General features: G+C 41.2%; 1 protein-coding gene across 3 annotated transcripts in view; it reads right to left on the bottom strand.

The window, feature by feature from the left end:
- The window catches only part of daam1b (dishevelled associated activator of morphogenesis 1b), a 65,324-nt gene that overhangs the window by 23,458 nt on the left and 29,306 nt on the right, over positions 1-12,560 (bottom strand). For all 3 annotated transcript variants that reach the window (XM_080744636.1, XM_080744635.1, XM_080744637.1), the window contains 2 exons: positions 7,868-8,166; positions 4,987-5,076 (listed from right to left, as the gene is read on the bottom strand). In XM_080744636.1, the coding sequence (XP_080600762.1) occupies positions 4,987-5,076; positions 7,868-8,050 (273 nt within the window). In that variant the 5' untranslated portion in view covers positions 8,051-8,166. The remainder of the gene's footprint in view (positions 1-4,986; positions 5,077-7,867; positions 8,167-12,560) is intronic.

Below are 12,560 nucleotides of genomic sequence, written 5' to 3'. Positions count from 1 at the left end.
CAGATAGGCAGCCGGCCCGTTTTATCTTTGGACACTTCAGTGAACTCAAAAGTCAGAGGAGGTTGTGTGAAGTGATGTACTTTGATGATGATTGAGCACAAACGCTTGAGGGAAAACACTTCAACCACAAACAAAACTATGGACTGATGCCATGGCTCGATTTATGGACAGCTAAATCTGCAGACGGACAGATTTTCATTACAGTCTAACCCCTATAAATATACTTTAATATTTAACTTAAAGTTATACCATGTAACTTTTTTTATAAAACAAATCTTAAAATGGTCCTAACTGTTAAATCGCTAAAGTTTTAGAACCCCCACTCCGTTATTTTCAGCTTCAAAAGCCTTCTCTTTATATGTTTTCTATGAGCCGTGAGGGGGGGAGAATTTCGCGGCAAAATGACGTCATCATACTACCGGCCAATCACAGCGAGGGTTATACACTGCCGGCCAATCACAGCGCATCTTGGAGTGGGGTCGCTAGGGCGGCCATATTTGTAGTCTCCCGTGTGTCTCTATACTCGGGTGCACGGTGAAGCATGGGTAAAGGAGTGTATCTCCTGAATGGCTGAACGCACAGGAACCAGGGACCCCTCAAAAGATAGATCTCGGCGAGGTGGAGGCAGACGCGGGGGTGTGAGAACCGAAAAACGGCCGAAAGACGCGGACGCAACCGAGGTTTGCTATAGAGCTACTGACCACAAGTTGAGCAACTTACACAGTATAGCTAATGCCCCGCAGTGAATATGTGAATACTTAATTTGAAACTATATATACACACACACCGGTATTTACTTTTATTATCAAATTGCCGTGTCCATCTCCAGGAGACTACATACAGTAAGGAGAATGCAAACTTGGCTTGTACATAAAGGCCCCGGGCCTTTCATTTCAACTCCTGCTCCATTAAGCCCAAGTGAGCTGTGACCATCAAAAACTAATTGCCGCAGCAGATAATAAAGCAGCCCACAGATACTTGGCTGGTAGGACCAAGGCCATGGGTCTCGGCTGGGCCTGCAGGGGCGCCTTGTAGTGACAGGGATGGGTTGATCCTGCAGGGATGGGCGAGCCCGAGCCAACTCCCCCCAGGTAGTAGTGACTGGAAACACTTCAGTCCGTAAGTGGATCAGACACAAAGATTAAGTTGCTTCCTTTCACATTTTTAAACAGAGTTAAAGAATTCAGCCAAGGAAGTCGCTACGCTTCAAATGGACGATTCCTTTCAATCAAATCAAGAGGGTTTTAAGGTCATGCTGAATGCTGATAGATTGCTGGCAGTAAAGAATGTATTTAATTATCTTTCACTTTTATTATTTAATCAAATCAAGTAATGAAATTAGAATTAATGAAGTTACAGTTGGTTTATGTTCCCATTTTTCTTTGATTGTATTTTTCGTGACTGCTAACAACAGTCAAGATTCAAGAGATTTCTTTTTTCACATGCTCATACATGTACCGTATGTGCAGTGAAATGTTGGGAGTTACACCCACTGCCAGTATGTGCAAACAATGTCCAACATACGTATATTCCGTCTGTGGGCAAGGAAATATGAAGATAGTCAAGAAGATGCAGGATGATTGCTTGCTTCTCTCCAGCACAACTACACTGATATAGGTGTGTAGCCAAAACAAACAGCTCAGAAGGCTAACTTTACAATGGCTGACTTATCTACTCCCCAGGGACGCGTCTGCCAGAAAACTACTGGCCAAAGGAGTGTCTTCATCACTCACAGATTTGGGTGCCCCGATAATGACCCCATTTCCCCCCTTATCATCCCCGTCTCCCGCACAAAAGCCGCACCTGTGGACGGGAAGCTTTCCTGTTTGCGTTGGACAACGGAGCGCTTCCCCTTTACCCTTCCACACGCCCACCCCTCTTTTCCTCTCCATGCTCAGACGGTGAGTTTGAGAAGCCCCGCGGGATGCGTGCCAAGCGCCTCCCGAGCCGGCTGGGCCGCGGGCCAGAGCCCATTGCAGAGTCAGCGTTATTGATGCCCTGCCGTGAAGGCTGAAATCTCCCTCCCTCCCTCCCTCCGCTGGTTGCTGCTTCACATAAAGCTCTGGATGTATCCTCCCACAGCTCTGCAGCAACAGCATTTACATTAAAGCAGTGAAACCCGCTGCCCTGGTTATCGCAAACTTGCTGAAATTTCCTTCGACAGCAGTCCAAGAAAAGTATTAGGATGAGAAAGCAGAGGAACGGGAGAGAGAGGGCGAGGGAGAGACAGAGAGAGATTGTCCAGTTGCAAGCTCACAATCATTTGTTTATTGGTAAAAGCGTGGTGGTAGGGTGGCTGTGGAAGGCTGCCTTGTTGGAACAAGTTGAAATGTAAGCACTGCTTGCTTTCCAATGAGGACACAGTAACATTCTGGGGTTGGTTTCAACATTCCTTATTAGGCTAGTTTGGGCCCCCAGACAACTCCTAATTAGGCCAGTAATTGGGACATGGTAGAAGCAGAACCTTAAGCTCTGTTACTTGTTCTTCATTCCCAGAACCACTCCACAATCTGGCCATTCCTTATTCTCTATCTCAGAGCTGTCTAATCATTAGACAGCAGTGATTCCCGAACACTGGGTCGGGACCCATTTGTACAATTTAAAACAGACACATCTAAGACATTCCATAAATTAAAAAATATAAGAAGTAGATAAAATAGCCGATCTACAAGCCACAACAGTGTACAGAGTTAAATATCTGATGATTTTACAGTGTAGAGCTTGTAGATCTGTTGTTTTCACTAGTTTGGGTCCCGAGCAAACGTTTAATTTCTCTTTTGGGTCTCAAGCTTAAAATGTTTGTGCTCTGGTCCAAGGCAAAGGAACCCACCACGCTCAACAAAATTATAAAATGCCTTTTCAGGTACTGGAAAGATGTACTGTATTATGGGGAAAAGGCAACATTGTGGTGCATCATTTTACCGCGAATTGCTGAAATAAACCAAGTATGTTTTCATTTTATTCACCAACCATCCTACAAATGAGGTGGACCATTAATCATTTGATTTAATCAGACTCAAGGCTTGTGGTAACGATTCTGTCACAGGACTAAATGTGGAGTTCATCAGTTAGGGGAATATTTTGTTGTTGTCGGTTGGAAACCTTTATTTCTCAGGATATGCTCGCTTGTAAGCTTGCAGATCAGCTATTTTTGCTACTTTTGTGTGGCACTCAACAAAGCAGATATATATTTACATAAAAAGTTGAAATATGGAGATACTAGGTTTATGCCCGACAGCAACAATTTAAAATATTAAATGTACAGTATGTATCAAGTCTATAGGCTGGATGCGAGAACAATTACACTGTTCCCTGTACAATATATAAAGAAAGGATGGTCTTACTTTTCACTTGAAAACTTAATTATTTAAATGAAACAATAATCTCAATCGTCACACTTATGGATTATGGATAAATTGCAATAAATAAAATGTACTTCAAATAGAGCTCCAAAGGGCAAGTTACTCTGGAAAGGGGGGGGGGGGCGTAAATATGCAAGCATGCAGGCGATAGTAAAACAATGATCATAGGCCTACTGTACTTGTTGCCTGCATATGAACTTCCTTACACGTATCATTTACTGCGGTGTTGTAAAAAGCAATCTTGCAGCTGTGGTTTCTGAGGTTTTCCAGGTTGGAATAGCTCATTTTTGGATGCGTCCTTTAAAGTTAATCCCCATACTCCTCACCTTGAGCTTATGACAGGACGAATGAAGATATGTGTGAAATCTGCATGGCCTCTGTCTGCATATTGCTCATAGACAGGATATCCTATACATCCTATACCTACAGGACCCATGTCCTTGACAAACATTGTCTGACACATGCAAGGGGACCGTCGATGCTTTCTGGTTTACATCTAAATTAAGATTTACGAGTGTCAAGAGTGTGCTGAGTAGTTTGTGCTGACTCAAAGGATTGGCTGGCACAGTGCGTGAGGGGTTGAAAACAAGACTGTTTGATGAGTGAGGCATCAGGGTAGCTGAAATCCTAAACAAGAACATACACAACATGTTTGACTGTATGCAGAGGTATAATTAGTGTCGAGGGGAAGCAGGAAGTATTGTTATTTCGCTGACAGCGCACTGTCATCATGCAGAAAAGGTGTAATGAAAGATGACATTGCAAGAGGCAAAATGGAATGTTTTGCTGTGCTTGTTGAAGTTAAAAAAATAAAATAAAAACGGTTATCTGTTGTTAAAGGACGACTTCACCCATTTTCAACCCATCTTCAAATAATTGGTCCTTAATCCTCAGTAATGCTCAATATAATATGATAGCCTTTTTGTCTACTCTTTCCGTTTCTCAGAGGACTGCGTGGCCAGTTCTGGAACCTGCCTATCAGGGACATCATCGATGGGGAATTCAAGCTAATAGAAACGGCAGGCTTTCTATTCCTGGAAAGTTAGCAAGCTATAATGGAGGCCATTGTTCTTGCGTTAATAAAAAATCTAAATATATATTTTTTAAATTTGAAAACAAAACAACAAAACATGATGCCACAGCGCTCCCCTGAGAGACAGAACGAGTAGAACAAAATGGTACCATTTTACCATGAGCATTAAATCTCGTTAACATCCCATGTTAAAATGTTTTTATCAAAGTCTCCGCTGACATTCTTTATAGGCCTGGTTCTCAGAGTGGGGTCCGTGGACCGCCAGGGGTCCTTGAGGGGGTTCCCCAGCAAAATGAGGAACAGTTTAGACACTTGAGGGCTATTTTACTTTTAAGCTAATTGAAAATAGACGATGGAGACAAGTTTCTCTGTGAGGTCCAGATAATAGCCGATCGACAAGCTCACAGCATGTGACAATGCGACACGTTGTGAGCTTGTAGATCTGCCGTTTTCAAAACATTCTTTCACAAATCTTGGATTATGGGAATCCCTGGCACATCTTTTCAAATGGTGGCCCACGGCCTAATACAATTTGGTGATTTGCGACATGAAAATGTTTAAGAACGACTGCTTTATATGACAATTCATTACCTTCTTTTTGCTGCAATAGATCTGCCATTTCTTCTCTGCGGGAAGGGCAAACATGGCTTCTCTGTGTTTCTCTGTGAGGTCCAGTTCATCCTGCAAAAAGATTTAAGTAGGTTTTATTGAGCGTAATGGGGATGGGAAGAGGGGTGTGTGTATGTATGTAATTGAAGGAAGTTAAGTACTCATAATATTACTGTTGAAATATTTCCTTATTTATGACTGGGTGGACAAGATAATATCCATCGTCTGATTGAGGAGCTTAAGTTGACCTCATACCCTAACTAACAAAATCCACAGAACATGAACATGTGATATCAAAACATCATCTAGCCGAAAACGTGGTCATATCTAGGGTGGGTGTGTTATTCCAAAAAGTGTCTGCAACTCTGCATCAAAGCCCTTTCCAAGTTATAAATAAGCTTTTGCAACGTTTGCCTCCCGATCGCTGGGTTAGCTCTAGGTCGTCCCGAGAAGAATTATTAGACGCCTGTCAGGATTTTAGACATGTGAGTAATAGAGAAAAGACGGGGCGTGGTGGCTCCACATGACATGTGGTAACCCAATAAAAACATCTGGAAACAACATGCATCACAATGAAGAACAGACATTTCCCCCAGGCACAGATACTGTACGGGTAGTCAGAGGTAGCTAATGTGCAGACACTGAAAGGAGTTGCACAGGGCAATGAAAACTACAGCCCGACCGGTGCCACATCTTTTTTTTGGGCCCGATGCCGATCTCAAATTTTGGAGAGTCCTAGACCACAGATTATTACCAATATTTTGACCAATATTTCTTGAATTCAATACGTAAAAGTTCGATTTGAGCAGACGAACCAATATAGTGGTCGTGCGATGCCGAAAAATACTAGCACAGTAAACAATACTGAAAACATATTAAAAGTATGTGCACATAACATTCATTTTGGAATTCCACTGCTGGCTGCACTAAATTATATATTATATAATATAGTGAATTTTACACAGTTTCTTGTTGTTGTCGATTGTGGAAATTAAATTCCATAAAGAATATTTAGCTGCACCATTTAGGCCATAAGATAATTCATTTAATTTGACCATCAAACTCATTCCCTCTAAAAAATGTTTTGTAATGTTTTTTGACAAGCTAGTATCTATTTTGGAACCCACTTTTCTAGTTCAACAGGGTCAATCAATACATGCACTGAATGAAAGACCTTAAAAGGGTGGAGAGTGGTCGATTGATTTCAGCAACTTCCGTCACAATCCCCCATCTAGCCATTCAATGCAGAAGAGACAATTGATCCAACTGGCACTCTTTCATGGAGATGTTAAAGAGCAACTAAGTGTTTTAACCTACTTTCCTTTCTTTTGTCCATTTGAGTGCCAAACAATGACAGCAGCCGTATCTCTCTTACAACCGGTGAAAGGTAATAACAGGAATCATATTTACAACAGCAGTTTAACCACACGAAGTCCCAATTCTGGGCATCATGTCAGGATGAGTGACCATTTGGAGAAAATTGACTAATATTCTGCAAAAATAGCAGATTTACTAGCTACTGTATTCCGCTATTTGACGTACAACAAATAGGGTTTAAGTGGTTACGGAAAACAAAACCTGTTCAGTGTTTATCTGCTGTAACTGGTGGAAACGGCACAGACAGCTGCAGTTTATTCCGCTAGAGTGAGTCTTTTTCAAGCGTATTCATTCTGATTACGCATGCACACGGGACATTCATTGAGCAAAAGGAAAGAACAGGAGACACCACGTGGCCGTCTTTCTTTTTGTAAATAGAGCAACTTGTCCCCTCATGTTCTTCAGTTAGGCAATGTCTTGATAAAGGGTGCGAGGCTCCAGACAAAAACAAGCAATTAGCGGATGGAAGAGGCCAAGTTCTTGGGCCTCTGAAAAGAAGCCTATTGATGTGCAAAAATCTTGTGCCTTGATTTGTGGCAACCATGGCAGGGAAGTGAAGTGAGCAAGGCAAATTAGAGTGACAATTAAACAGTAAAGGAACAGCGCCGGCCAAAGGGAAACAGAGAGAGGCGGCTGCCTGGCCCCATTCACCTTGTATACAATGAATATACCAAGGGAGCAAGTCAAGAGTATTCTGGTGAACAATAAACAGTTTATCTACTTAACATAGCCTAAACCTACCTAGCCTAATACTAAATAACAGCAAGGGTCTGAATTGAGGCCAAGGTCTGAACATGGGCTAGATAATTACAAAATACAAATAAGAAGAATATCTTTGCAAACATCCTGAACACAGCTTCAATTTGTTTAAAGATTTCAGACAAGCAAGGTTCACATAACAAGTTTTAAATGTCTATACACTCTTCCGCTTTATATCTTTTTGAACACGAACCAGTGTTTAGACAAGCTAGTTTTATTTCCCTACAAAAATGTTTTGTGAAAATGTACTGGGGCTGGGTTTTTTGCATTTGAAGACAGTCAGTATGGGCGTTTTTTTCTTTTTCAGTTTGTTGGATCATTGTTTGGTCTTCTCCTTGAAACACCTGTCGCCTTTGTACGTGTGCAAGAGACTTGCTTTTTATTGTTATTATTTGTAACACAAGTTTTAAATGTCGCTACACTCAAGGTTTCCGCTTTAAATCTCTTTGAACATGAACCAGTGCTTAGGCAAGCTAGTTTTATTTCCCTACAAAAATGTTTTGTGAAAATGTACTGGGGCTGGGTTTTTTTGCATTTGAAGACAGTGTGGGAGTTTTTTTTTTCTTTTTCAGTTTGTTGGACCATTGTTTGGTCTTCTCCTTGAAACACCTGACACCTTTGTAAGTGTGCAAGAGACTTGCTTTTTATTGTTATTATTTGAAACATGTTCTACACTGGAGAAGACGCACAAAAAACCAAACAAAAAAACATCATAATGGCGACATACCACCAGCTCAGCGAACATGCCGTCCAGCTCGTCGCTCCCTGGCATGGGCAGCGACGGCTCCATGACCTGCAGGGCGAAGTCCTCCCGGAGCCTGTAGGTGATCTCTGGGTGATCGCTGCCGTTGAAACAGCAGAAGAGGAAGGACAGGCCGCTGCGGCCTGTGGCTCGCTTCCGAGGAGCCATGGCTGCTGCTGGATCCGTCTGGATGGATTAGGGTAGGGAGGGTGGGGGGGGCACTCCTTCTGCCCGGCCTCTGTGCGACCTCCGCTACCTCAGAGTGTGGCCTCCGTCAGAGAGAGCTGTAAAGACAGCACAGAACGACACGATTCATCAACAACACAACAGAGAATTCACACAGGATAACAAGCCTTACCCGCATTCAAGTAACGTAATAGTCTCTAGGGCTGTCACAATTATAACATAATCGGCTAATCGTGATTTTTTGAAATAATCGTGATTATTCTTCATATACGTCATAATCGTTTCCATGTTGAAAAATGTTCATATATTTTTTTTAAAAAGTCAAAAAGTAGTGGAAATAGCAGATCTACAAGCTCACAACGTGTCGCGATGCGACGTGTTGTGAGCTTGTAGATCGGCTATTTCCACTATCAAAGTTATTTTTTAAAGTTGTACTATGTAACTTTTTTTATAAAACAAATCTTAAAATTCTCCTAACTATTAAATCACAAAAGTTTTAGAAGATCCGCGCCGTGAATTTCAGCCTGTAAAGCCTTCTCTATATGTAAACTGAGATCCTTGCCGTGGACCGGATCTCGCGCCAAAATTGCGTCATCACACTACCGGCCAATCACAGCGAGGGTTATACAACTGCCGGCCAATCACAGCGCATCTTGAAGTGGGGTCGCTATGGCAGCCATATTTGTTGTCGCCCGTTTGTACCATCCCTTCTCTAGGTAATTTCGCCTACCAGGCAGGGTGAAGGAGTCCGTATCTCTGGAATTACTGAACGCACAGGAACAAGGGACCCCTTAAAAGATAGATCTCAGCGAGGTGGAGGCAGACGCGGGGGTCTGAAGGTACGAAAAACGGACGAAAGACGCGGACGCGACCGCGGTTTGCTATAGGGCTAATGACCACTAGTTGGGCAACTTACACAGTATGGCTTTAAGTAGTAAGTTGTCAAATATGTCAGTAATTTCTTTGTATATTTAGGTTATGTGTCATATCTACCATGTGCAACTTCAAAGCCTAAAAGCCAAACAGAAATGTAATCATCAACGACAAAAACACAATTAAATCGTTAATCGCCAATTATTTGAGTGACAATTAATCGTCATGTAAAATGTCATATCGTGACAGCCCTAACGACAAGATTCATCATCAACAAGACAGAGAATTCACACAGGATAACAAGCCTTACCCGCATTCAAGTCACGTAAATAGTCTCATATACTGGAAGTTAATATTTATTTTCAAAGGCTAATGAACAGCAGCTTTGGCGCATGGTGAATATTAAAGTCGTGAAACATTAAGACATTCTTTGTTGAACGCCGTAGAGTACGGAATCTAATAAATACTGTACTAGTAACCTAATGAGTAAATTATCAGAAATTAAGCCAGATGTTTTCCATTTACTTGAACAAAGCCATAACCACTACAATGAAGGGGCAAACTATTCATTCCATAACAAAGAAATTGTTACATACAGTATTAATGGACATGGAAAAACACAAATCCATGCCAAGACTTTGAATTTCCCACACATTTAACCCTCAGGCCTGATTAACCACTTAGCCGTATATACTTCATCTTATATGCCTAATTTGGAAAATAACCAAATCTACAAACTCACAACACTTTGCACGTGACACGTTGTGAGCTTGAAGATCCACGATTTCCCCTTATTTTGAAAAAGTCTACCTAAGATGACAAGACAAAAAGGAGAGGCCAAGTGGTTTATAAAGCCGGGTCCTAATCATCTATAAATGCATGGAATGTGTGTGTGTGTGTGTGTGTGTGTGTGTGTGTGTGTGTGTGTGTGTGTGTGTGTGTGTGTGTGTGTGTGTGTGTGTGTGTGTGTGTGTGTGTGTGTGTGTGTGTGTCAGTCAGTCAGTCTCACGCATAACTCGAGGACAATCTAACCGATCAACTTCAAACTCCCCCATGTGTGTGTGTCTGTATCCCTCATAATGAACCCTGATGTCACCAATGTCGTTCTACTGACGTCACAGACTGGCCTCCAACTCTGATAACGGATACAAGAGGTATGGCATAAGCAGAGGGGCATGCGTGCCCCCACGGACACCATTCCCAATGGGCATCAGCCTAGTATTTCTTTCAAGAATAGATTATCAAATGTGCCACTTCAGTGATGGCAACCACCACACACAGAGAGAGGTTTAATTATACAGCTCAGAAAGCAGAGATGGAGGGCGGTGCTTGTGATGGAGACCACAATTTGTCTGGATTAGTGTATTGAGCCCTCTGTCTTTCTTCCTCACCACTCATGCTGAGAAGCATCAGCTTTCCTCTTAAGACATAATGAGTAATGATTACAGGGCTGTATTTACAATGATAATGGTCGGTCTGAGGGCTTTCTTCAATATGGGAGAGTGGAGAATGCTCAGTCGGGGAGGTTTACCAAAAAGAGTTTTCAGCAAATTATAATGGACAGGTTACCACATGCCGAGAGATGTGTGTGTGTGAGTCCAAGTGATAACACAGACTTATTATGAATGTAGTCTGTAACAGGGCTGAAAATAATGATTATTTTCATAATCAGTTATTTACGCCCCCCCCCCCCCACCTCCAATTAATATATTAGGCCAGCAAATGGTGATAAAATAAGGTAGTGCAAATTGTTTACATTTATACTTGAAATTATGCTTACACATCAGTAAAACATTTTTGAAATGTAATATCCTGCCAGTTGATTAATATTTTGATGAATTAAGCTTGTGGACGATTCAAGCATACACTGAAACAGTCATCATGATTTTCTATTATCGTTAATACTACCATCATCACCACCACAACCACGAACAAGGCCAGGGATTTCCTGGGGTTTTAGTGTATCCTTACTCCAGCAGGTGGAAATTCTTTACCCTAGGGAGGGTATTCTACAAGTGGGCTACAAGACTTGCCTGTAAGGGGAGATGATCATTTGGCTCGTACTTTCTAACAATTGTTGTTGCGCCAGTTGTCAAAGGGGTGAAACATGAGAATGTCTGGTTCTGTTGGACTACTGCCTCGACTGCCCTGCCCTCTTTGTCTGGACAGAATTCAGCTGTCATAAATATATAGCATTTGTGGAGTGGGTTGAGCACAGGGCTGGGCAACGGAAAATATATTGAAAGCAATATTACAAACTAATAAACGTAATCTTGCTCATGTACGTTCTTTTAATAAAGAGTTTAGTTTTTTTTTGACAATTTTTGTATTTCCGATCAACACATTTACATGGGATTTTCTTATTTTTGTAATGGACTAAATCAATTCGTCTGATTAACCAAAATTAACCCTGAATTATACTGCATTATATAATGTAAGCTAAGTAAGCATTGCTGAGCCATGTGGCCCATAGGGCAGGAGTCTACGGTATCTCCTGTTACTGCAGCTTAATTAATGTACAAATACACCCCCTGGACATGACACTAGTATGTCGCAGGGACTGTACAATGGTAGTGTACAAATATAATGAAAACAGACGATCTAAAAGCTCACAATGCGTTGCATCGCTGTCATATCCAAAACAAAATATTTTATTTGTTATAATCATTCATTAATCGTAAACGAGGCAGACATTTGAATTAATATATACCGGTATATATAGAAAAGATATTACAAAAATAATTTTGCTTTGGAGTTACATCGTCTAGCCCCAGTTGAGCTCAAAGGATGCAGGATGTTGTAACATCTTCTAGACTCTAGAATGTAGAGATTATTCACTTACAGGCATCACAGTTTAATTTACACTCGGTTGAAAAGGACAACAGAGGTGAAACTATGGACTGAATGTCTGCAATGCCAAGGCATCTCTGCATATAGCCATTAAACATTTTCCAAGTTCAATCCGACAGTGACTGACTGGCCAAGTGATCGATTGATTATGTGAGTCCATTGACTGATTACATAAGCAAGCTAACAGACAGAAACATATGTGAACGTGAGTGTGACATCATTTATGCAACTTATAGAATAATATTATAGTAATACATTTATAACATAATTATGACTGCCCATGCACGCAAGCAAAGCAATTGTAAAATCAAGTTACAATCATCATTTGTATCATACTTAGTATATCATTAATTATACCGGTACATAAAAAGGTCACAATGGGCTTTATTTTATGAGATGGAAAATACAGTTAAGTGCCATCTCTGCAAGTAGCAGTGAAAATTTACTCCATTAAAATAATGGTTAAAAGGGTTGTGGCTCTTTCAGAGCGAGAACTTTGGGGGGTGGGAGGGGAAACAAACTCTATGTATGCTTTTGTTTACTGACCTGTATGCGATAATACGAATAAACAAAAGATTTACAAAAATAATAATGGTTAATTGTGAACACGTACAGTACTATTAAATAAACAGACAGATGGTGGAATATGCTTTCCCCCTCCAATAGGTCTATAGAGGCCTGGAGATAAGATAAACCTCTAATCTCATTTATTTAGAAAGGAAAAACAGTCGAACCGTTTCTAACACATGCAAACACAGGTGCACATGCA

This window comes from Nannobrachium achirus, assembly GCF_963921795.1.
Source record: "Nannobrachium achirus genome assembly, chromosome: 16".
Taxonomy (NCBI): Eukaryota; Metazoa; Chordata; class Actinopteri; order Myctophiformes; family Myctophidae; genus Nannobrachium; species Nannobrachium achirus.
Note: the sequence above shows the minus strand (reverse complement) of the source record. Positions and strands in the feature narration are given on the sequence as shown.